The 27,254-nt window shown below is 33.5% G+C and overlaps 1 protein-coding gene and 1 pseudogene across 12 annotated transcripts in view; both read right to left on the reverse strand.

Moving 5' to 3' along the window:
* ANKRD26 (ankyrin repeat domain containing 26) overlaps positions 1–27,254 on the reverse strand; it is a 147,715-nt gene that overhangs the window by 94,785 nt on the left and 25,676 nt on the right. For all 12 annotated transcript variants that reach the window (XM_074193828.1, XM_074193831.1, XM_074193832.1 and 9 more), the window contains 7 exons: positions 25,844–25,880; positions 21,796–21,868; positions 15,926–15,986; positions 15,629–15,831; positions 14,217–14,355; positions 13,407–13,468; positions 11,167–11,263 (listed from right to left, as the gene is read on the reverse strand). In XM_074193828.1, coding sequence (XP_074049929.1) covers positions 11,167–11,263; positions 13,407–13,468; positions 14,217–14,355; positions 15,629–15,831; positions 15,926–15,986; positions 21,796–21,868; positions 25,844–25,880 — 672 coding nt within the window. The remainder of the gene's footprint in view (positions 1–11,166; positions 11,264–13,406; positions 13,469–14,216; positions 14,356–15,628; positions 15,832–15,925; positions 15,987–21,795; positions 21,869–25,843; positions 25,881–27,254) is intronic.
* Positions 14,362–15,563, reverse strand: LOC141493017 (uncharacterized; annotated as a pseudogene).

The raw sequence follows: 27,254 nt of genomic DNA on the forward strand, positions 1-27,254 counted from the left end.
CAAATTCCAGAATTCTCAACTAAAGGATAAAATATTGTAAGAAGTCAAAAAAAAAAAATGAGCAATTTAAATACAAAAGAAACAAAATCAGAATTATACAGGGATTTATTAGCTTCAATATTAAAGGATCAGAGGGCCTGAAATATGATATCACAGAGGTGAAAGAACTTTGGCTTACAACCAAGAATTAACTATCTTGCAAAATTCAGAAATTCAGAATATTCTGTCAGGGGAAAAAGAAGAACTTTGAATGAAATAGAGACTTTCAAAATTTTATGTTAAAAAGACCAAAACTTGACAGAAAATTTGATCATCAAATACAAGACTCAAGAGATGAATAAAAAGCTAAATGGAAAGGGGGAAAAAAATGCTAGCCAAGAACATTAATGTTATTATCGCTCCTACAAGGGAAGATAATACTTGCAACTCTTGAGAATTGTATTTCTCTTAGCATACTCAAAGGGTTGAATATAGTTAAAGGATTCAAATCCAACCTCAGACACTTAATAATTACCTAGCTGTGTGGCCTTGGGCCACTTAACCCCATTGCCTTGAAAAATCTAAAAAAAAAAAAAGTCTCAGGGTCAGATGGATTTACAATGAATTTTAACAAACATTTAAGGAACAATTTATCCCTACTCTACATAAACTATTTAAAAATAGGAGAAAGAGTTCTATTAAATTCCTTTTATGACACAATTATGGTGCTGATAGTAAAGCAGGAAGACCCCAAACAAAGAAAATTACAGACCAATCTCCCTAATGAACACTGTTGAAAAATATTAAAGTTTTAGCTAAGAGACTACAACAAGTTATTACTAGAATAATACACCATGATCAGGTAAGATTTATATTAGGTAGACAAGAATGGTTCAATATTAGGAAAACACTCAAAATAATTGACCACATCAATAAGAAAACCAACAGAAATAATATGATTATGCCAACATATGCTGAAAAAGAATTTCTTGAAATACAATATCCATTCCTATTAAAACTAGAGTGTAGAAATAAATGTTTTACTTAAAATAATAAGCAGAATCTATCTAAAAATCATCAAAAAATATTATATGTAATGGAGATAAACTAGAAGAATTTCCAATAAGATCAGGGGTGAAACAAAGAGGCCCATTATCAACACTACTAATAAATATAGTATTAGAAATCAGTTTTAGCAATAAGAGAAGAGAAAGAAAATGAAGGAATTCGAATTGGCAAAGAGGAAGCAAAACTTTCACTCTCTGCAAATAATATGAACCCTAGAAAATCAACTACAAAAGTCTTGAAACAATTAACAACTTCAGCAAAGTAGCAGGATATTTTCTCCTAATAAATCATTAGCATTTCTACATATGAACATCAAAGCTCAAGGGCAAGAGTTAGAAGGAGAAATTCCATTTTAAGTAACTGCAGACAATACTTGGGAATCTACCTCCCAGAAATTGTGTGAACAAAATTAAAAAATACTTTTTACACAAATAAAGTCAGATTTAAACAAATGCAAAAATGTCAACTGCTCAAGGTTAGGTCAAACAAATATAATAAAAATAATGACAAGTCTACCCAAATTAAATTGCTTATTCAGTGCTATACAAATCAAACTATGAAAAAAACTACTATCAAACTACTATTTTACAGAGCTAGGAAAAAATGTAACAAAATTCACCTGAAGCAACAAAAGGTCAAGAATATCAAAGGAACTGATGGAAAAAAAAATGCAAAGAAAGATAGTCTAGTTGTACCAGATCTAAAACTACACTATACAAAAGCAGTTATCAAAACTGTCTGATTCTGGTTAAAAAATAGAATAATAGATGAGTAGATTAGAAATAGAACAAAAGGGGCAGCTAGGTGGCACAGTGAATAGAGCACTGATCCTGGAGTCAGGAGTACCTGAGTTCAAATCTGACCTCAGACACTTAATAATTACCTAACTGTGTGACTTTGGGCAAACCATTTAACACCATTGCCTTGCAAAAACCTTTAAAAAAAAAAAGAAAGAAATGGAACAAAATAAACCAGCAAATGGCTATAGTAATTTAATGTTTGATAAACTCAGTTATTAGCTTCTGGGAAAAGAACTTACTATTCGACAAAAACTGCTAGGAAAACTGGAAAATAGTATGACAAAAATAAGGCACAGAACCAAATCTTACACCCTATAACAAAATGATCGAAATGGGCACAGGATTTATATATAAAGGGTGATATCATAAACTAATTAAGAGATCAAGAAATATTCTATCTGACCTAATAAATGCAAAAATGGATGATTTTGACTGTATTTTGACTATTAAATTTTTTTGCATGAATAAGACTAATTCAACAAAGATTAGAAGGAAAACAAAGCTGGGAAATAATTTTTACTGTCAGCAGTTCTGATAAAGGTCTCATTTCTAAAATATATAGAGAATTGACTCAAATTTATAAGGTTGCAAGTCTTTCTCCAACTGATAAAATGGTAAAAGGAAATGAACAAGGAATTTTCAAATGCAGAAATTAAAGCTATATGTAATCACACAAGAAAAGGTTCAAATCATTACTGATTAGAGAAATGCAAATTAAAATTATTTGTCACCTATCAGAGCAGCTAAAATGACTAAAAGGGGAAATGATCAATGTTGGAGAGGTAATACAAAGACTGGGACTTTGATGCAATATTGGTGGAATTGTGAATGAGTCCATTCTGGACAGCAATATAGAACTATGCCCAAAGAGCAATAAAACTGAACATAATTTGATCTAGGTCTATATCCAGAAGAAATGATAAAAAATGGGCAAAGTCCCACATGTTCCAAAATATTCATAGCAGCTCGTTTTGTAGAGAATTAGAAATTCTTCAATTGGGAAATGGTTGAACAAATTATGGTATATGAATGTAATGGACTATAATCTGCCCTTCCCATCTACCCTCTCCTATGCTTCACCTGAGTCCTTGTACTTGAAGATCAAATTTTCAACTCTGGTCATTTTGCTAAGAAAGTTTGAAATTCCCCTATTTCATTGAATGTCCATCTTTTCTCCTGAAAGATAGTTTTCCTGGATAGTTGATTCTCAGTTGTAATCCAAGCTATTTTGTCTTCCAGAATAACATAGCAGATGCTGCTAAATCCTGTGTAATCCTGACTGTAACTTCATTGTATAATAGTTTCTTTCTGGCTATTTGTAATACCTTCACCTTGTCTTGGGAGTTCTGGATTTTGACCATAATATTCTTGTAGTTTTCATTGTGGGATTGCTTTCAGGAGGTGATTGGTGACAATTTCTATTATTTGCTCTGCTTAAAGGATATCAGGGAAATTTTCATAGGGAATACTTTATAGCCCAATAATTTTAAAATTATCTCTCCTGGAATCTGTTTTCCAGGTCTGTTGTTTTTCCCAGTAAGACCACATTTTCTTCTAGATTTTCAATCTTTTGGTTTTGTTATATTGTTTCTTAATTTCTCACAAAGTCATCCGCTTCCCTTAGGCCCAATCTACATTTGAAGGAATTATTTTCCTCAAAGAGCTTTTTTATCTCCTTTTCCATATGACCAATTCTGCTTTTTTAAGACAATCTTCTCCTCAATTGACCTTTTGGACTGCTTTTTCCATTTGACCTAAACTGTTTTTTAAAAATGTCACTTTTTCAGTATTTTTTGTATCTTCTTCATCAGTTGCTGATTTGGTTTTCATTAATTTCCTGCATCACTCTCATTTCTTTTCTCAATCTTTGCTCTACCACTCTTACTTGGTTTTCAAAGTCTTTTTTGAGCCTAAAACCAATTTCTACTTTTCTCAGAGGCTATAGGAGCTTTGACTTTGTCCTACTGAGTGTGTATTTTGATCCTCTGTGGGACCAAAGTAACTGTCAATGGTCACATACTTTTTCTTCTACTGTTTGCTCATTTCCACAGCCTATGACTTGATTTTAACTCTTTGTTAAGACAGGACTCTGCTTTCAGTGGGGAGAATGTGCTTTCCTAAGCTTTTGAGGTTTTTTACAGTTGTTTTCATGGAACTTTCCCCTCTTCCCCCAAAAGGGACCTCAATTCCTTCAAGGTCTTATGAGAGGCTGACTGTACTCTGGTCTATGGATGGCCACAAGCATTCCTGTCTGCCCTAGAACCATGAGGAGAGCCCCTGCTCCACTGCAGGCCATAAGCTGTTGTACAGCAAATTCTTAAAGAAGTGAAATGAGTTACAGGAAGAAACAGATAGCAAAACTATACTAATTGGTCAAAGGATATGAACAGACAGTTGTCAAATGAAGAAATTAAAGTGATATATAATATTATATGAAAAAATGCTCCAAATCATTATTGATTTGAGAAATGCAAATTAAAACAACTGTGAAGTATCACCTTTCATCTTTCAGACTGGCCAAGATGAGTAAAAGGGAAAATTATCAATGTTGGAGAGGTTGTGGGAGGATTGGAGTGGAGTTGTGAACAAATCCAACCTTTCTAGAAAACAATATGGAACTATGCAATAAAGAGCAATAAAACAGTTCATACCCTTTGACCCAGCAATTCCAATTCTAGATCTATATGCAGAAGAAATTGTTTTAAAAAAATGGGAAAAGCCCTACATGTTCTTTTTCTAGTGGCAAAGAACTGGAAATTGAGGGGATGCTCATCAATTGGGGAATGGCTAAACAAGTTATGGTACATGAATACTATGGAATATTACTCTTCTATAAGAAACCATAAATGGTAGGACTATAGAGAAGCACAGGATGACTTATGGGATTTGATGCTGAGTGAAGGGAGTATAATCAAGAGAACAATACACATATTAACAATAACATTCTGAGAAGAACAACCTTGATGGAAGCAGCTCCTTTCAACAGTTCAGAAAGCTGGGACAACTATATTAGATCAGCTATGGACAATGTGATCCTAATCCAGAGGAAGAAAAACAAAACAACACACACACACACACACACACACACACACACACAAAACAAAAAGCAAAAAAAACCCCTTTAGAATGTGATGAATACTTTATCAAAATTACCTCTTTCCCTTAATCCTAATTTCTCATACTGAAAATAACTAATCTGTAAACATGTTTATCAAAAATATATAAGTATAATGCTAATCTAACTGTTGGCCACTGAGGGGGGCACGATGGGAAGGGAGGGTGGAAGGAAATGTTGTAACTTAAAAATATACATGTGCATATGTTTGAAAATAAATAAAAAAATAAAATGATACTTGTATAGAACCATAACTAACCCCCTTCTCAGAGCCTGATAAATTCAACCAAAAAATAAACAAGAATGAAGCTAATGGAGGTAAATAGAACATTGGAAAAAATAAGGCAGACCTTTAGAGAAAAATGAATGGGAAGAGAATGGAATATATCTTTTTCTAGGTAGTGCAGAGCATAAATATAAAAACTGATCATGTAATAGGGTATAGAAAACTCAAAATTAAATGTAAAAAGGTATAAATATTAAAGTATTCTTTTCTTATATAATGCATTAAGAATTATAATCAACAAAGGACAGTGGATAGATAAGTTAAAAATTAATTGTAAAGTAAATAATGTTAAAAATTAAATAGATCAAAGAACAAATCATAGAAACAATCAATAATAACATTAAAAAGAATGACAAAACAACATACAAAAATTTATGGAATTCGGACAAAGCAGTATTTAGGGGAAATTTTATTTCTCTAAATTTTTACATGAATAAAATGGAAAAAGAACAAATAAATAATTAGGCATAGAAATAAAAAGATAGAAAGAGAAATTCCAATTAAAATCAAAATAAGCAATTTTAAAACACAGAAGTCTCTGCCTGCCAAGACAACCTAGGAACTATATGAGCATTATTAGAAAATACTTTCTACACAAATAAACAAATAAACAAATTTAATCAAAATGACAATTTTGCCTGAGTTAATTTACTTATTCACTACCAGTGTACCAATGACCAAAAATTATTTGATAGAGCTAGAAAAAAAATAACAAAATTCATCTGGAATAACAAAAAAAACCCCCACAAATGGCAAGAGAATTAATGAAAAAAAAAGAGCAAAGGAAGGTGACCTACCAATATGATATCTTAAACTATATTATAAAAAAGTAATCAACAAAATTATCTAGTATTGGCTTAGAAATAGAGGGGTAAACAAATGGAAGAGATTAAGTACACAAGCCACAATAGTCAATGACTATGGCAACCTAATGTTACTATAGAATTTAGTATTTGGAAAAAAAACCACAAAAACACCACTGGCAAAAACTAGAAAACAATAGGACACAAAATTAGTTATAAACCAACACCTTGTACCCAAGATAATGTCAAAATGGGTGCATGATTTAGACAAAAAGGGTGACACCATAAACAAACTAGAAAAGCTGTCATATATATGAAGAAGGGAAGAATTCATGACCAAACAAGAGACATTACAAAATGTAAAATAGCTAATTTTGGTTGTATTAAAATAAAAGGCTTTTGTATGAACAAAACCAATGTAACCAAGATTTAGAAGGAAAGCAGAAAGTTGGAAAACAATTATTCCAACAAGGTTCTCTAATAAAGACCTCTAAATCAAAGTTAAGAATACAAGCCAACACCCAACTGATAAATGGTCAAAAGATATGAACAGGTAGTTTTCAGATGAAGAAAATAAAGTTATCTATAGGTATTTGAAGATCTGCCTCAAGATACTTTTCATTAGATGAATGCAAATTAAGATAATTGAGATACCACCTCACTAATACAAATTAGCTAATATGACAAAAAAAGATAATGATAAATGCTGGAGAGGATGTGGCAAAATTGGGACACTATTATACTGATGGTAGAGTTGTGACTGATTTAACAATTATGAAGAGCAACCGCAGCTCTGGAGAGCATACCCTTTGATACAACAACACCACTACTAGTTCAGTATCCCAAAGTAATAATAAAACAGGGTAAAGAACCTGTATGTGCAAAAATATTTAAAGTAGTCCTTTTTGTGATTGAAAAATATTGAAAACTGAGGACAAACTATCAACTGGGGAAAGACTGAAAAAGCTGTGGTATAAAAATGTAATGGAATATTATTGGAAATAAGAAATGATGAACTGGAAGATTTCAGAAAAAACTAGGACACTTCTGGGGTTGGAGCCAAGGTAATGGCACAAAGATAGGAAGCTCCAGGAGCTTTTCCCAAAACAACTTTAAATGAAGTTCTAAAGAGACCCTAAAACAATAGAACCTATGAAAAACAGAGTGAAGTAAGTTCTGAACTCAAGATACTATGGTGGAACTTCAGTAAAGGGATAAAAAAAACGCCATCTCAGAAGAGAAAACTGAAAAAAAAATGCCGATATGTGAAACCTCAAAGGGGCTTTTGAATTGTTCTCAAAATTCAAAAAGACCTCCTGAAAGAGCTTTAAAAGGATCTTAAAAACCAAACAAGAGAGGAAAAAGGAAAATGAAGGAAAAAAAAGAGTCAGGCAGGAGAATTATGAAAAATTGACTAAAGGAAAAAAAAAGTATTATAGTAGAGAGAAAGAGGGAAGAGTATAAACATAGAGTAAATCTTACTCTCAAGAGATTTGGTTTAAAGAGGGAATGAAATGCATTCCCAATTGGGCTTAGAAATTTATCCTATCCTACAGGGAAGTAGGGGGGAGAAAAGGGGCATGCAGCAATCAGAAGCAAAACAGTGGTGAGGAGGAATAAGGGGAAAAGGAGAAAGTAAAGTATAAAAAGGAGAAAGATAAGAGTGGAGAGAAATAAAATGTTTTAGATGTTGTTTCTTTCTCTCTCATGATCTTTTTTCCCCCTTAGATCTAATTCTTCTTTTATACCATGCTTAATATGCAAAAATGTCAAACCTGATTGTAAATGTACAACCCATATTAGATTTTTTCACTGCCATGGGGAGGGGAATGGGGAAGGTGGTAGAAAAATGCTAACTTAAAAGCTTACAAAAGGATGAAGGTACTAGGGGAAAAAAAGGTAAAACATGGAAAGACAACACCAATTGATGCAAAGTGAAATAAACAGAATCAGGACAACACTGTAAACAATCTACAATACTTTAAGATGATCTAACTTGGCTATTCTCAACAATACTCAAAAAATTCTAAACAACTTATGAAGAAAAGTGCTATCTACAGAGAAAGAACTGGTGGGGTCTGAATGCAGATACTTAATTTTCTTAGGGATTTTTTGGTTTGTGTTTGCTTTCACAGCATGACTTACTTGCAAATGTGCTTTTGACACTACACATGTATAACCTATATCAAACTGCTTTCTTTCTTAATGGGGGAGAGGAAGGAGAGAGATAATTTGAAAAGTTGAAATATAATTTAGAAAAAAAGAAAAGAAAGGATGGAAGGAGGGAGAAAGGAAAAGAGGGAGGAAAGGAATGGAGGAAGAGAAGAAGGGAGGAAGGGAGGGAGGAAGGGAGGAAGGGAGGGAGGAAGGAAGGAAGGACGGACAGACGGACAGACCTGGAAAGATTTGTACAAACTAATTAAAAGTGAAATTAACAGAACCAGAAAACCAATGTACACAGTATCAACAATATAGTGCCAGTTCTTAGGAATACAATAATCCAAGACAAATACAAAAGACTCAAAGAAGGGAAATATCATTCATATCCAAAAGAAGAACTGATAGATTCTGAATATAGATTGAAGCTTATTTTTTCAATTATTTTATTCTTTCTCATGGTTTTTTTTTCTTTTGATCTGTTTCTTTTTCCAATACTGAGATTAATATGGAAATGTGCTTTATATGATAGTAAATGTATAAATTATATCAAACTGCCTGCCATTTTCAGAAAAGGGAAGGGGAGAGAGTGAGGGAGAAAAATTCGCAATTCAAAATCTTTCAAAACTGAATGCTAAAATTTTCATGTTATATAATTTGTAAAAAAGTACCATTAAAAAAGAAATAGTTCATTATACTAAGCTTAAAAAAGTTTGATTATATACCAGTCCACAAAACTATAAGATACTGAAAGAAGTTTTAAAAACTTCAAAAACAAAATTAGTACATCACTTAGCTCTTTACTATAAACATTATTAACAACTGCTGTGTAAATGTTTTTAAAGAAGGCTAAAAATGATATAATTAGCCTACTTCTAGATAGAGGATAGAAAAATTACTTAATATTCTCTAACCTGAATTCTCCTTTTCTTCACTTATGCTGGCAGTGTTTTCTGATTGGACAAGAAAACATTTCATTGAATCTGCTAGAACTTGTGTTTAACTTACAGGAAAGCGGGTTAGTCAATGTTCCAAGAGATGAAAAATACTTGTCCTTATGTGTGTATTCTAGCTGAGCATCAATGAATACCTAACAGTGAATGATTTTTTTTTTGCCTCAGAAATTAAATGATGAAGACTGTATGTAACTCAGACAAGGAAGGAAAGTCAGCCTCTATCTGTTTCCAGAGCATCTAGACCAATGATCCCATGAGTCCTTGTGGTAAGTGAACATTTACATATAATTCTACATATAAGTCTAGTCAGGGATGAATTTCAATCCATGTTTGTAGTAGTAGGTGCTCTGTAACATTAATTGATAATGGATACCTTTAAAAGAAATCAACAAATCAATATATTGGTAAATAATAGTCAAGAAGACTAGTAAAATCCAGGTGAGTTTCATGAAGTTTACACCTGAAGAAGTATCTGAAGAGAGAGATTTCATCAGAGGGCTTGAAATGATACATGGAGATAGCAACACAAGGCAAGGCAATATACAGAAAAACTAAGAGAACAGTTTGGCTGAAAAAAAGAAAGAGAAGATGTGCAATATGAATGAAGGCTGGAAAGGTTGGTTAGAGTCCTACTGTCAAGGGCCTTAAAAACAAACATTCCTTTACCTCCTAAATGTTTGCTGGCAAGTGATTTTCCCTCCATACTATTGGAATTTTTCAAAATTTGTGTTCTATTCTATGGTCACCTCATTTTAATATTATTAGGCTATTTAACTAGATGTCAACATGTAGGAAAATAGACTACAAGTTGCCAAGAATAGAGAGAGCAAAAATCTATTCTCGAATAAATGAATTTGGAGAGGAGAAACATATATATATATGTGTAAAATTAAGTGATAAGAACTCCCAATTGTACTGAGGCTCATATAACTTCCTTAGCAATTTATGAAAGCAAAGGATAAAGTTGCTTTCTCTTTTTGGTTACAATACCTTCTCCTATCTCTATTGCTGACTTTCTCTTTGTTCTGCCTATTCTTTTTTCTTCTGTCACAATTTGCTATCATATGCCTGTGAAATCTCTTGTTCAAAGTTACAAGTGTCTGAACATAAACTAAATAATCTACACTTTAGTAAGAAGATACTTAAGCTTTTAGAAAATGAAGTCTAAGATTTTCTTTTTCAATTTGCATTTTATCTGATAAAACACAGGGAATAAACAACTGAAGGTTTCAGAGTCAGAGAGTGGAATTTTGAGAGGTAGTTTGTAAAGCTAGTCCTGGAATGTGGAAAGCCTGAGCTTAAGTCTCACCTCTGATAGATATTGCCTAATTGACTATAAACAAATCACTAAACTTTTCAGTGTTTTAGTCAATTCTCTGAAATACTAAGTTTCAAAGAAAATGCTAACCTGAATTGGTAAAGGAAGTTACCTCAAACCATTGAAATAACATGTCTATTCTCTAAAAAAAGAAATCACCAAAAAGAATTATGCGACATGGGCTTGTATCATGGAGAAAACAGCTGTACAACTAACTAATTAAAGTGAAAAGAAGCTCATTCTGTTTCCTAAAACTAACCATCATGCAAAGGTTGGACTGCTATTAATTGAGACAACTACTGGAGCCAATTTCTCTCTATATATCATGCATATCTATTTCTTTCCTCTCTCCACTGAACTCTTCTATTCTTCTTCCAATACTTCTACCTAATGTTTCTCCTCTTACATTCCTTTTTTATTTCATCTTTTTCTGATGTTGCTCAAGCAAGCCTTCCTACAGGACTACTGATTACTCTTATTAGTGGCACCAAGATACCATGTATCTTATTTTCTACCTATCTGGTGACAGATTTTATGACTTCTGCCACATCCATTTTCTTTTTTATTTTAAACAAATCTCTCTCTCTCTCTCTCTCTCTCTCTCTCTCTCTCTCTCTCTCTCTCTCTCCATATATATATATATATATATATATATATATACACATACATATATTATAATCTTACCTTCAAGTTGTCCCATTGAAATACTGTCTCTTATTGATTGATTTGTGGTAGAAGATATATGCCTAGGAGATCCTTTGGGAAGACTTTCAGAGGCACTCTTATCAAATGAAAAAATCAAAAACATAGTTAGCAAAATTGTGAAGATTTTCCACTTACTAGCAAAATCAGAGTTCCATAGAGAAGAAAATGTTTTTACAAAACATTTTCTTCAAAAGAACAACCTCATGGTTACACTTTTCAAGTTTACTCTTCTGTCTTTTGTCTTTAGATGAGATAATAATGGTAAGTGTAGTGATGTAATTTTTCAAACAGAAATGGCTACTTGTAATTAATGCTAAATTAGGATATATTGCTATGACAGATTAATATTTGGAGGTACACTTAAAATACTATTTTCCACATGCTAACAATAAAAATATTTGGGGACAAATGTACAGCATATAATCTTCCTAGAAAAAGTGGTATAGTTGATAGAGGCTGGAGCTGGAAGTTAGAAGAATCATCTTCATGAGTACAAATTCAGCCTCAGACACATTTTAACTATGTAACCCTGGGCAAGTCACTAAAACTTTTTTGCCTCAATTTTTTTATCTATCAAATAAGCTAGAGAAAGAAATGGCAAACATCATACATAACAGAAAGTGGTAGCTTAATTATTGTACTGAACAAATCATTACAGATAGCTGAATATGCCACCTTCTCAAGAGGTCTGTCACATGTGGATTAAGTTTTATTCCTCTTCACTTAAAGTTCCTGTTCTCTTACTTGGTGTCTTTAATACATATATGATGGCCTCCATGAGCTAGTGGATCATGATTTTTTATCTATTTAGCAACTGGTAATAACAGTCTCCAATTTATATAATCATGCTCAATGACCTGTTCCCATCTTCATACTTCATGCCTCTTCATTTGGTTATTCCCAACATAAAGCTGTGAGTTAATCCCTTCAAATCTGCCTATCTCAATTACAAGATAGATTCTTGTGTGACCAGATTTCTGACCCCCTCCCTCACCTCTTTCGCCAGAAGGTACAGAAAACAATCTGGTTTTATTCTAAAATACTGGCAATCTATAAGATAGCTCCATTTAAATGTTTCCTGAGAACTATCATATTAAAAAATGACCTTAGTCTATCATCATACAAGCTTCCATCCCTTTCAAATGTCCTCATTTCTATTAATGATATTTACATTTTTCCAAATCCTCATATTTAAAAACTCATACTTATCTCCTTTTCTTACAGTAGCCAAGTGATCATCCCTACATATTGTTGAATCTTTCTCTAAAATAAACAAGTTATTATTTAATCTTTCCTATTTTCATAATTACTCCAGTTTTTCATCCCCTTAAATCTATGTCAGTTAATCTTCTATACTGATCATAAAAAGCTTTCTTAAAATACAAAATTTCAAAAAATCATTTCAATCTATAAGAAATGGCAATGCCTCCTTCACTAAATCAAATCCCAAATCCCAAAGTTATCATTCAAGGTTTCAACTCACACTATCTTAGTTAGAGAATATAACTGATGTTTCCTATTATAGGCCCTCTAATGAAGCTAAATCTCACTCTCTACATTCCCTGAAAGAATCTTTATTTCCTTCTGCCTAACCTTTATCCCTAAATGTTTTCCTCCCCCTCTTCTTTACCAAACAAGTCCTAATTATTGCCTCTTTCTTGAAGTATTTCCTGTTAACCAAAACTTACTCTGTCATTTCCCTTTTGTATATGTAGTCCTCAGCAGTCGTGTATACAAGTAATGCAGAAAGTTGCAGAGTTGACCATAAAATCATCTTATTATATGTGACTATGTTCTATCCCATCACTTAAAGTTAAGCTATCATGCAGTGCATCTTTGTCTAAAGTCTGTTATATTACTGGAATATATCTTAATGCATAGCACAGTATATTGTACTATAGTTTTTGTTCACTGAATGATTGCTTGACTAAATGAGTGAATGACATTTTGCAGGAAAGGTAAAGTGGAAAGCACATGGCCTGAAAGTTAGGAACATTGGATTCTATTCTATTCTGTCACTATTTGTAAGACCAGAGGTAAGCTGGGGTTCAGCTTCCTCAAGTGTTAAATGAGTAGTTGAAGTAGATTATTTCTAAGTTCCCTTCTACCTTTCTGATTGTAATTCTATATTGGCAATTGCAATGATTAATAAATAAGTAAATCTGAAATATAACACTAAAAGTTACAATCTCACAGAAGTTTCAAAACTTTGAAGATACCTCTGAATCCCAAGGTGATTCTGTTTCTTCTCCCTCTTCCAATCCTAATGCTGACATCATATCTAAAGAAAAAAACGGGCAAAAAGTAACATTAATTGAATATGTGCTACTGAGAACACGAAAACTTTACAAATATGGACAAATTCAAAATTGCTTCAGCAAAATTTCAATGAAAATGACAATAGAAAAAAATTCCAGGAGACAAAAACAGATTAAGAGAAAAACACTTGGGGCAACTAGGTGGCGCAGTGGATAAAGCACCAGCCCTGGAGTCAGGAGTACCTGAGTTCAAATCCAGCCTCAGACACTTAATAAATTACCTCGCTGTGTGGCCCTGGGCAAGTCATGTAACCCCATTACCTTGTCAAAAAAAAAAAGAGAAAAACACTTGGATTTATGGATTGAGGGCAAAGTAAGTCCTTCAAAGAAAGAAGTTAGGGGTTAAGTGGTAATTTTACATGATATTACAAAACAATTTTTTTCTAAACACAAAATTATGGATAAAATAGAAAAAAGAAAAGATTGTTTAATATACTTTATAGGTCAATTAATTTATAAAATGGCATTTCATAAAAAGAAATTTCTTGTGAGAATATTCTACAACTTGAGAAGTTAAAAAAATAGTAGATATGGGGATCTGTTTTGGAATAAGGACTAGGTTTCTTGCATCATTTATGAAATAAATGCCTGGATGATCATGTGCAAAACACTGAACTTCTTAGTGCACCAGGCTACTGTTAGAAACTATAGAACAGTTGTTAATCTGTTTCCTATAATGAAATCATGGGTCTTGTCAAAACAGTAACTTACCTTTTCTAGAAGCATAATTCCCTGAGGCACTGTGAGTTTGAAGTTCATTCAGAATATTTGGAGATTCTTGGGGTTTTTGTTTTCTAGGACCATGGTCAATTAATACAACATCTTCCTTTTCTTCCTCCTCTGATTCTACCTATAATTAATTAGAATGAAATATACAATGTCCTCCAAAAATTTTCTTTCATCTATTACTAGCATAAATAATGCAAACCCAGCTAACATATTATAAATGCCAGATGCTGATAGATGTATTTTTCCAATCATTTATTAGTTGTTTGCCTTATAAGAAGACTCTTTTCCATAAGCAGAAATATTAATTAAATACTAGCATTAGATATGCTGATAAATGTATTAATTATTACTTCAACAAATTCAACTACAAGGAAATGAGAAAAATGATAGACTAAACAGTTCTTGGTACTCCACCTAATCATCAACCATTGCCCTCATGGCTGGAGGAAGAGTCATGAATTTATAACAACTTGGCCCCTTATGTCTAATGTGGCTGCACTATTTGTTACTTCTCTGACCTTTCCACTAACCCCAATTCATGATTTTCTTTTCTCTTGTGTGTTTTCTTCTATTATTAGACTGTAAACTTCTTGAGGGCAAGGACTGTCTTTGTTATGCTTACATCCTGGCACACAGGACCCTGGCTGGAACCTAGTAACTACTTAATCAATATTTACTAAGATATAAATATGAGGGAAGGAAGAATTGGTAAAATTATTAGAAACTACAAAGAGCTCTGAAAGTTTAGAAGGACTAGTGAAAGTTTTACATAGGTTCCATCTTCTGATTTGGGACAAACGAAAGCTAGAATCTCAGGAGGCAAAAAAAGAGGGAAAAGGAATACACTGCCAACAAAGGAAATGTTCATCATTTGCTTTTCTTTATTTATTTTACATTTAACTTCATCTCTATCAGTTTTAATAGTATGAAGATTCTGATCCATTAACCAAACCTTCTTACTTTATCTTTTCAAAATTTTTTTCAACTTGACTTTTTTCTTAATCTTCTTTATTTATATATTCTGACTCTTCCTCTCCATCTGTAACATTCTGGCTATCTTGACTGAATTCTTCCTCCTCCTCTCTTCCTTCTTCCTATTTCTTACTTTCTTCCCTCTGCCACTTCATATTCATAATCTTCCATCTGTCCTACTTGGTTGCTTTCTAATCCATCTTCATCCTGATAATTCACTCATGAATTTTCTGGACCCATTCATTTTTTACCTTCAATAGGAAAATTGTCTTTAGTTTTCTTTTGCTGTGACCATTGAGCATTTCCATTTCTAGAATCCTTGCCAGCTTCATGGCAAGTGGTTATAAGCAGGGAAATTTAAGTATAGAGGGTAAAAAAAAAAATGTGAAAAGAAGCATAAGAACCACAGCAAATACAATTACCTTGTCAACGTGTAGAACAGCAGATGTCTCCTGGAAAGGCTTTGCAAATGATCCAGATAAGGGCTGGGCAGGATGAGGGGAGCACTGGCCTTGGGATGAAGGCTTAGAAAGGGAATCTATCACATCTTCTTTTTCGTTATCTGATTGACTGTGCTCAATACAAGTTCTGTGTTCTGTGTTGACAATGCTACTCTTCTCATCTACTATATTAAAAACATATAAAGAGTATATGAATGAATTTATCATCTCAAGGCAAAAAACAATAATAGAAGAGTGGAAAATTCTCAAATAGCTTACTGTTTTTCTTTATTTTCAAAGAAGCATTTATTATTTTGGTTAAGTTCGACTTGGGGAGTTTCTGACAAAAAAAAGCAATAAGTATAATAAGTATTAATTCCTGTAGAATACTGACATTTAACAATCCACATTTCTCTGAAGTTACTATTATTTTTAATCTGATCATTATAAAGAAAATAAACAGTTTTGAATTATTTTGTTCACCAAAAACTGATATCCCAAAAAGCTAATTTTATTCTCCAATATTTTGTCATACCATTGTATTATCCAAATCACTACTTATAATAAACAAAATTAAAACCACTCTAAGTCAGTAGTTTCAGCTTCTTTCTATGTTTTAGAATTGTAAAAATAACTTGGGTTATTTCTTCTGTTAAAACAAAAAGAAGAAGAGAGACACCAGACTAAAATGGTTCCAAGATTGGGGAAACTAGAGAAATGGTGATATCAAGGCTCACACTTATTCTAGATAAGGTTTTCAGATTCATTCATTCTGCTTGATACCTTCAGGCAATGGAAATGAAAGGTTCCTGCTAGCAAGAAGCCACTAAACTGAAAAGTACAAGCAATAAGAACTTCAGTTCACACAAAATTTTGAATGTCTTCATAGTTCTACTAAGATAAAACTAAGATCTTGACTTTAGCTCTCATATCTTCATCTAAGTATCAGAATTCATGAAAATGCATGAGCATCTACTATAAACTGTTGTATTGTTAGCACATTTTTGTGTTATATGTATATACTTGGAAGGATAGGGCACTACCCTCTAGAAACTATCTGGGTCTAGGAAAATTTATGAAGGTACAGTCAAATGGTGAATTTTTTTCATTTATTTATATAGCTGTCTACTTATTTATTTATTATATAATTCATATGTATATGTATTATTTATTATTTTTACTGCTTTTTAGGTAGTAGGGGATAAAAGGTAATCACAGAAGGTTTGAGAGGAGATGAAAAGATATGGAAGAGTTCTGTGAAGAGTGTAATAGTGAACTTGGGAGGCATAGTATGATTGATTAGAAGCAGTGAAGGTCCAGTTAAGGTTACATAACGTAAATTTGTGGTGGTCCCACTCATAGTGCTTGCATAATTTTCTAATTTTTACTTGGTTTTCTATTTAAACTTCTGTACTTTATTCCAGGAACTTAAAACATTTATTTGAATAGTACTCCATAGATGTCTCCTCACTACAAAGCAGCCATAAGTATATACATCATGTACCAAGTAACAGACAGAATCAATGCCGACTTATCAAGAACCTCTTAAAATAAGGGATTATGAAACTGGAATACAATATATATATATATATATATATATATATATATATATATATATATATATTAAAGAAAAATGAGTCACAAACCCCAAATTATCTACTAAGTTAAATTCAGTATATTCTACAAAGCTAGGAGATGAATATCTGAACAAAAATAATGGCTACAGTACCAAGCCTGCAGTCAAGATCTGAATGACCTGAGGGCAAGTCACTTAACTGCTGCTTACCTCAGTTTTATCATCTGTAAAATGGGGAAAATAACAGCACTTACCTATCAAAATTGTTGTGTAAATCAAATGAGATAATAATTGTAAAGAGCTGAACACAGTGATTGACATACAGTAAGTGCTATATGTTAGCTATTATTATTATTTACATATAGTGCATTATTAATATTGCCTATCCACTTTATTTTTGTTTGTTTGTTTGTTTTTTAGATTTTTGCAAGGCAAATGGGGTTAAGTGGCTTGCCCAAGGCCACACAGCTAGGTAATTATTAAGTGTCTGAGACCAGATTTGAACCCAGGTACTCCTGACTCCAGGACCGGTACTTTATCCACTGCACCACCTAGCCGCCCTAATGCCTATCCACTTTAAAAAGTTAAATGTAAATTACACTAGATGCAATGAGAGGGAAATGCTCTATACCCAAGGAACTAAGATATTTAGACTAAAAACTATAAAACAGTTTGATAAATAGAGAAAATGTGATACAATTTGAGATATTAATTAAAGAAAGCTGACTTCCACATAGGAAGTGAGAAAAATTGGAATCAAGAAAGATTTCACAAAATAAGTAGCATTTGACCTAGGCCTTAATTTATACATTTATTTATCATATACATAAGAAAATGGCAGAGAAAGTTAAGAACCATGTGAATAAAACCTTGGAGGATAGAAAGGTATAATCTGAGAATGAGCAGCAAAATTTCTATGGTGCTTATCATTTCTTTAGGCAAACAGTTAGAAGGAATGGTTTTAGGTTTATACCTCATATGGTACACTACAATAAACTCTTATTCATTTTAATACTGAGAGCTATAGTAAATGGAATAAAAATTTTTCAACAACTACAGAGAATACTTTTTATCAAACAGAAGAATTATTAGAAACAAAATCAATAGATTTGATTAGAGAAATCTGTAAAACAAAAAGAAATGTTTCTAAAATTAAAAGAATATTAAAAGGTTAGAAAAATATTTCAAATAACTATATAAATTAAGTTGGATAATGACTATGTGAGCCCAAGAAGGATCAAAACACCCAGTCTGAAGATGAGGAAGCACAAGCTCCTGCATCTAAAGACTCCAAGAAAAACAGAAATTGGGCTCAGGCTCTGACAGAGCTCAAAAAGACTTTGAAAATCAAATGAGGGAGTTAGAAGAAAAACTGGGAAAAGAAATGAGAGAGATGCAGGAAAAACATGAAAATGAAGTCAGCAGCCTAGTCAAGGAAATCCAAAAAAATGCTTAAGAAAAGAGCATGCTAAAAACCAGCTTCAATCAAATGTATAAAACAGTTCAAAGTTATTGAGAAGAAGAATGCTTTAAAAAGCAGAATTGGCCAAATGGAAAAAGAGATAAGAAAGCTCTCTAAGGAAAACAAATCCTTCAGACAAAGAATAGAATTCAGAGAGATTGCTGAATTTACAAGAAATCAGGACTCAATACTTCAAAACCAAAAGAATGAAAAATTACAAGAAAATGTGAAATATCTCATAGAAAAAACAACTGATATGGAAAACAGATTTAGGAAAGATAATTTAAAAATTATTGGAATACCTGAAAATCATGATCAGGAAAAGAGCCTTGACATCATTTTCAAAGAATTACTACAAAAAATTGGCCTGATATCCTAGAAGCAGAGGGCAAAATAGAAATGGAGAGAATCCACTGATCTCCCCCAGAAAGAGACCCAAACAAAACAACCCCCAGGAATATTACAGCCAAGTCCAGAACAACCAAGTCAAAAAGAAAATATTACAAGCAGCCAGAAGGAAACAATTCAAATACCATGGAACTGCAATCAGGATCTCACAGGACTTAGCAGCAACTACATTAAAAGCTCGTAGGGAAGGGGTGGCTAGGTGGCGTAGTGGATAAAGCACCGGCCTTGGAGTCAGGAGTACCTGGGTTCAAATCTGGTCTCAGACACTTAATAATTACCTAGCTGTGTAGCCTTGGGCAAGCCACTTAACCTTTCTGCCTTGCAAAAACCTAAAAAAATAAAAATAATTTTAAAAAAAAAGCTTGTAGGGCTTGGAATATAATATACAGGAAGGCAAAAGAGCTTAGAATGCAACCGAGAATCAACTACCCCGCAAAATTGAATGTCCTCTTCCAGGGAAAAAGATGGACTTTCATTGAACCAGGGGGATTTCAAATGTTCCTTTTGGAATGGCCATAGCTGAACAAAAGGTTTGATCTTAAAATACAGGACTCAGGTGAATCAGAGATTAGAGGAGAAGTGGAAAATATGAGGGATTTGATGATGAACTGCATGTATTCCTGTATAGAAAAATGACACTGATAATACTCACATGAACCTTCTCAATTAACAGAGCAGGTAGAAGGAGCTTTTATAGATGAAGCACAGGAGAAAACTGAATTTGAAGATAAAATAGGGTATAAAATGGAGTCAATAGAAAAAAGGGAAATGTAATGGTAGAAAGAAAAAGGAGAGGGGGAATAGGCCAAGATATTTCATATAATAATATTTTTCTTTATTACAATGAGCTATTGCAATGATATGGAAGAGGGGAAGGCAAGAGGGAATGAGGGAATCTTCGCTTTCATCAGAGGTGGCTAGGAGAGGAAACAGCATATATACTCAATGGGGTATAGACACCTGGAGTAAGAAGGAGGGCGGGGGGACAGGGGGAAGGGGGGAGATGTGAGTGATGGAGGAGAGGATGGACCATGGGGGGAGAGTGGTCAGATATAACACATTTTCTTTTTCACTTCTTGCAAGGGGCTGGGATTGGATGGCCTGTCTGGGACCATAGGGCCAGGTGGATGCTGGGCCTAAGGGGTGATAGTGGGGCTTGGGGCCTCTTGGCCCCAGGGCCAGAGATCTGTCTGCTGAGCCACTCAGCTACCTTACAGCAGAGTCAGAGTGAAAGGAGAGAGAAAATATAGTACATGGTAGTGGAGAAATATGAAAGGAGAGAGTTACGATCAGCAATGGCTGTGATGGGAAAATATGGAAGTAACTATTGTGATGGACTTATCATAAAGAATGTGATCCACCCACAACAGAGCTGGTGTTATTGGAACACAGACTGAAGCACATTTTTTATTATTATTATTATTTTGGGGCAGTGCAGGGCAAATGGGGCTGGGTAGCGTGCCTGGGACCACATATCAGGGTGATCATTGGGTGCTGAGGCCAGATGTGGACCTAGGTGCTCCTAGCTCAAGGGCCAGTGCTATGTCCACCACCTAACCGCCCCTACTATTATTACTATTTTATTTTGGGTCTTTTTTTTCTTTTTTTGGATTTTGCAGGGCAGTGGGGTTGGGTGGCTTGCATATCACACAGCTAGGTGATTGTTGGGTGTATGGTGCTGGATGTGGGCTCAGGTGCTCCTGGCTCCAGGACTGGTGCTCCATCCACTGCGACACTTGGCCATACCTACAATTATTACTATTATTTTTTAATTTTAAATTTAATTTTTCTCTCACTTTACCTTATCGCTCAAGTGAGTCTATATTTTGGGGGGGAGGGGGTACTCTGTCTACTCTTAAACAAGAGTATTTTATTAATGTATAAAAAACATTATTTGTACAAAATAAGAATAAATAAATATTAAATAAAAGAAAAAAGGAAAAAACAGAGGAAGGAAAAAAGGACAGAGCTGAACAAAAATATTCATACCTACTCTATTTGGATTAGCACTAAACTGGAAGCCATCTCTACATCCAAAAATACTATATAAATACTATGTAATGAATACTAAATACTAAAAATACTATATAATGAATCATAGTTTTCGCACTAGCAAGAACCTAAAATATTATCTAGGAAACAAAGTCTTTTCCAAGGTCATATATGTAAAAGAATGACAGTCATGGAATATGAACTCAACTCTTTGAACTCCAACTCTAATTTTCTTTGCAATACACAGATAAAAGCAAAGCTTACAAGGAAATGGGAAAATGATACAGATACCAGCAGAAAGTAAATTGAATACACATTGATTTCACTGAGTTTTTCATAAAGAAAAAAAAAAGCTACAGACAGCTAAGTGGTACAAATAAATAAAGCTCCAAGCCTGATTCAAGAGGACTGAAGTTCAAATGGGACTTCCAACACTTGATACTGTGTGACTGTGGGCAAGTCACTTAACTGCACTACCTTGCAAAAAACAAAAAAAGGGGGGGGGGACACAAAAAAGATTATTTGCTTTTAACTCCTTTGTCTTCAAATGCTTTGAATTCTTTTGGTGTTAAATACTAAAGATATTGTTTAAAATTTTACTTTTCTGTTTTGTTTTTATTGATGGTTATGTTTACAATAAAAATTTTTATAAAGAACCCCCAAACTGATATTTAAGAACAGGAAAAATAAACTTCCATAAAGAAACTTTACCTTAGTACCAAAATCTAAATCATCTTCATCTGTGGATGGCCAGGAATCATCAGCCCCAGGCTTATCAGAGAGTCTTTTAAAAAGAAAAACAAGTTTTATATTTTTCATTTTTATTTCCAGAAGAAAATGATCAAAAATGCATTCTATGTGTTGTCAGGTATTTTGCCACCAAATGATAACATTAAAAAAGGATGATTTAATACAGCAGGTTATATAAAATACTTATACTCTAAAATTCAATTTGACAGAAAATATTGTATTGCATATTCCTCCAGAATAATTATCCATCTCTAAAGTTGATAAACACAATGGAATATCAGATCACACAAGCATTGAAAATCTGCAATTTATTTGTAGCATTTAATCCTCTCTGTGCCTTCCTTCCAGTTTCGAAACTTCTACAATGAATTCTCATGTTTCTTGAAGTTAACTTCCACAGAGCTCAACTCTACATAGGAGCTATATTTGTTGTTCAGACATTCAAGTTGTGTCTCTTCAGAGTCCCATTTGGGATTTTCTTGGTTAAAGTACAGGAATAGTTTAGCATTTCCTTTTCCAACTCATTTTATAGATCAGGACGAAGCCAAACAGGGTTAAGGGGGATCACAAGCCAGTAAGAGTCTGAGGCCAGCTCTGAACTTGGGAAGATGAGTCTTCTTGATTCCAAGTCCAGTTATCTATCTAATGCATCACTTAGCTGCCCTCTAGATACGTAAGTGGGGTTAACTATTCCAGTGTCATAAAGGTATTTATTATAAGTGCAACCATTCCTAGATGTAATATAATCAATGATGAACCTGGTCATATGTTATATAATTATTATATATAATTATATGATATATATATATATATAAAACTAATCTGTTATATAACTGTTATATAACTAATCTGTTATATAATTATTATATAACAGAATAGAAACCATCTGAATAGTAAATCAGACTTACTCATGATACTTTTTTGATTTGGAATATACATCTGACAATCACTGTGCACCACTTCCTTCATGGCCTAATTTAAGATTTATCTCCTTAGAAAAGACTTCCATGACTCAACAAATCAGAAAAATCAATGCAAATCACTAAAATATTTACTTGGTTCCCCATATGTTTAAAAATTATTAAGTCCTTAGCTCTCTTGCTAATGAGCACGTTTTTTCAACTGCTGTGGTTATCTCCTTTCAGAGAATTTCAACTCCAGAGTAATGATTCAAGAAGGGGAGGGTGTATGACTTATTATTTCATAGGTGCAGGGAATTTTCAGAGAGGAAATCATGCAGATTTGCAAATGTTCTGTGTCAGACAGTTGCCTGAGAATACTGAAGGATTTAATGACATGCTTAAAAGTCACAAAAGGAATCCACATCAAAGGGAGAACTAGAACTCAGTTTATCTTCACTCTTATACCTATTCCCCATGCACTACCCATGTGTTCCTTTTTTCTCAGCTTCTTAGTATTTGCTAACATCAGAACAGTTATTGTTTTGTTTTATTTAGCTCTTCTTCCATGACCAAATTCCTTTTCCTTATCCTTAAACTTATCAATTAATTTTAGTTATTTGATCTTCTCTTTTTAAAATTCTTCTCCTTCTACCTCTCCTTCAATTTGATTCCACCTCTTCCCTCTCCTAACCTTTACATTATCTTCTTCCTTACATCCTCCTCTATTTCTTGAAATCTTTTCTGGCTTGCTTTATTTACTCTTTTAAATGGAATCATTCTCCATCAGATGAATCTACTTCAATTCCTCAACGTCTCCTAAATTACTTTATATTAACTTTCAATATCTGACCTTTCAAAATTCTAAAGGCATCCAAATCATCTTCATAATTTCTTCTCTTTCTTGAATTAAGGTCATTCTCCTGGTCTCATATTCACAAAACTTTCTTTGGGCAAAAGTAGGAAGCAAAGCTTCTCTGCATCACATGATTTTTTCCACCAGCCTCCTGACACATTCACTCCCTCCTTTTACTTCTTGTAGATTTTCATTTTTCTTTATTTTTTCAAAGATTGTTTATGATTTCTAGGAAAACTTCATTCTACTTGATTATCTGTAGAGTGGAAAAGACTTTTCTTTAGTCTTTTCACCTACATCTATGTGGACTAACTCTTGTCACTGGCAACAACATAGACAAAGAACAAAATCTTCAAGTTGCCACAAAATAATCTTCTGTGTGGTGTGAATATGAGCTCCCTGGAAGTGAGAAATTTAGTCTTTAGTCATTACTTTTGGTATTCTTTTTTTTTAGTTTTTTTTCAAGGCAATGGGGTTAAGTGATTTGCCCAAGGCCACACAGCTAGGTAATTATTAAGTGTCTGAGGTCAGATTTGAACCCAGGTACTCCTGACTCCAATGCCATTGCTCTATTCACTGTACCACCTAGGCACCCCCACTTTTGGTATTCTTTATAGTTAAAGCTTTGCAACATTTGTTTGCTTCCTTAGGAGTCCAGAAAAATGATGAATTTTTAATAGATTTACTACCTTCCATCAAGGTATAATGCCAGCTTGCCTGGATGCTTCTAAATGAGAACTAAAATATTCCTGCCCTGTTAATGTGAAAAGCAATTTTTTACCACTGTTGAACTCAAGACTTCCAAGCAGAAACCACTAATCAGTCACTTCCAGCTACTTTCTATTGTTTCTCTTCTCCTTGCTGATAAATTTCTAATGCTACATCCTATCCTGACCTAGGACTTGTCCCCAGTGACTTAGTCCCAATCCATGTTGATAACTCCTTTACTAAATGGGGATTCCCCAAGTACTTAGATAATTTCCATAATTATAAGACAAAAAATATTTGCAATATGGATGTGCCTTTAAATAACTATTAATATATTAGAAGATTGTGGATAGGGAGCAGATCTGAGGGTAACAATGTACTGGATTCAAATTCTATCTTTGTCACATACAAGTTTTGTGAGCCCAAGCAAGTTACTTAATCCTCAGTGTTCTCAGGTAACTCTCTAACACAGAATAGTTGCCAGTCTGATTTAATAAAGATACATGCTAGGAGTTTAATAATCATAATTCTATGCAAGATAATGAAGGAAAAGCATGAACTGATGAGAAGATGAATGGATCAAATTGAAGATATGTCATTTTGTTTTCAGGCATGAGAATCTATTTTGTTTTGGGTACAAAGACCTATTGGAAAATGAATCATGTTTATTAATTACCCTTTGATCCAGCAATACGACTACTGGGTCTACACCCTGAAGAGATGGTGAAAAAGGGTAAAAACAACACCTGTACAAAAATATTCATAGCAGATCTGTTCATGGTAGCAAAGAATTGGAAACTGAGAGATGTCTATCAATTGGAGAACAGCTGAACAAATTTTGGTATATCTATGTTATGGAACAATATTGTTCTATCAGAAACCAGGAAGGATGGGAATTCAGAGAAGCCTGGAAGGATATGCATGAACTGATGCTGAGATAGATGAGCAGAACCAGAAGAACACTGTATACCATAACAGCAACACATAGAGTTGATGATCAATCTTAATGGACTTGCTCATTCCATCAGTGCAACAATCAGGGACAATTTTGGAGTAACTCCTATGGAGAAAACCATCTCTATCCAGAGAAATAATTGTGGAGCTTGAACAAAAACTATTACTTTTAATTTTTTTTAAAAAAAGTTATCTTATTCTGTAATTTTGCTATCCCTTGTATTTTATTTTTTTCCTTAAGGATATGATTTCTCTCTCAACATATTTTTTTTTAAGTTTTTGCAAGGCAAACGGGGTTAAGTGGCTTGCCCAAGGCCACACAGCTAGGTAATTATTAAGTATCTGAGACCGGATTTGAACCTAGGTGCTCCTGACTCCAGGGCCGGTGCTTTATCCACTGCACCACCTAGCTGCACCCTTCTTTCAACATATTAAACTTAGATCAACATATAGCATGGAAACAATGTAAAGACTAATAGACTGCCTTCTGTGGGGGGAGGGAAGTGAGATTAGGGAAAAAAACTGTAAAATTCAAAAATAAAGAAATAAATTAATTTAAAAAAAAGAAATACTAACCACTTATAAAGCTTACCTACTTATAGAGTCTTCTGGGAAACTGTGTTCCACTACTGTAGAAGGAAGTAAAATACAATGAAAACAAATACCAAGATAGGATATCAATACTAAAAGTATAATTTATGAAGTTTTGCTACATTGTGTTTTTTTGGGGAAATGACAAGGATTCATGATTTCATGCTATAGACAAGAGTCTTAAGTATCAAAGCTTTGTGGGTAGAGAGAGGTCTTAAAGCATCAGAAATCTGTCAGTGATTTCTTTACATTAGCCATTTCACAAAGCATAATATCTCTAGTTGAAATCATATACAGAAGAACAAGCTGACATAACACGATTAATCTTGGATTTTTATGTCGTAATATTAAGAAAGGTCATATTTATTTAACCTTTCTCACCACATTCCTCAAAGATGGAATGTTTGGAAAGTACTGCCACATTCACCATTCACCTTGTTCCATGACAAGGCATGACTCGTTTGGTCCATTTTCTAAGTCAAGGCTGATCCATAGAATGCTCTATTTAATATAACAAAACATATTTCTAAGTTCTTCTCCATGGGCAAGAGATCCAGAAACAATGTACCTTCTGTAGAACTCTATGGCCACTAAAAAATTGATTAGCTGCCAACCAATATATTTTCTCTTTCCAATACTTCCTGGGGAGGGATGTTAAAACAAAAATTAAAAAATTATGATGTACAATATACATCTGCAATTTCCTCCAGTCCTCCCCTCCTCCAAATATAACCTAAAGATGGGCAGTGAAATAAGAACATTTTCCTATCAATCTTGACACTAACATAAGGGAAGTAATTAGCAGGGGACCATTTGCCCATTTCACTGATGGCATTATTTTAATCATAACTATGCTTCAAACTTTACTTTTTCCATCCTACAAGATGCAACCAGATTTCTTTTGAATTCGGTATTTTCAACCAGAAATGAGACTTCCTCTGTATGGACCTCATAGTGATAAAAATTACTTCCACTGACCTAGATAGACAGTTTCTTTGCAAATTAGAATCTGAGAGAGTAAGATACTTGAGGCAGTGAAAGCTTAAGCCACTGGTATAGAATCAACCAGGCAGAATTTATCAGAAATGAGTTTTAAACCTACAACTTCTTACCAATCAGCTTTCCAATCAGGTTTCCAAGATCTAGTCTTTCCAACTGGCTAGGATCTACAAGAGTGTTCACTTTTTCTATATAAACTTTGAGAATTTAGGGTTACCTCTATATACTGATGAATTAGAGAGTAAGATTTCAATTTAGAGTATGAAATATATACAGGGGACCAAGTAAGTAAATTATGAGTGACAAATATGATTCTTACATTGCTTTTCTCCATTAAAATTTAAGTAAGCTAAAAATGCTGTCACATTATGCAGCATAACATCATATTCCTAGACACTTTCCCGAAGAGTGAA

The sequence above is a fragment of the Macrotis lagotis genome, chromosome 7 (genome assembly GCF_037893015.1).
Source record: "Macrotis lagotis isolate mMagLag1 chromosome 7, bilby.v1.9.chrom.fasta, whole genome shotgun sequence".
Lineage (NCBI taxonomy): Eukaryota > Metazoa > Chordata > Mammalia > Peramelemorphia > Peramelidae > Macrotis > Macrotis lagotis.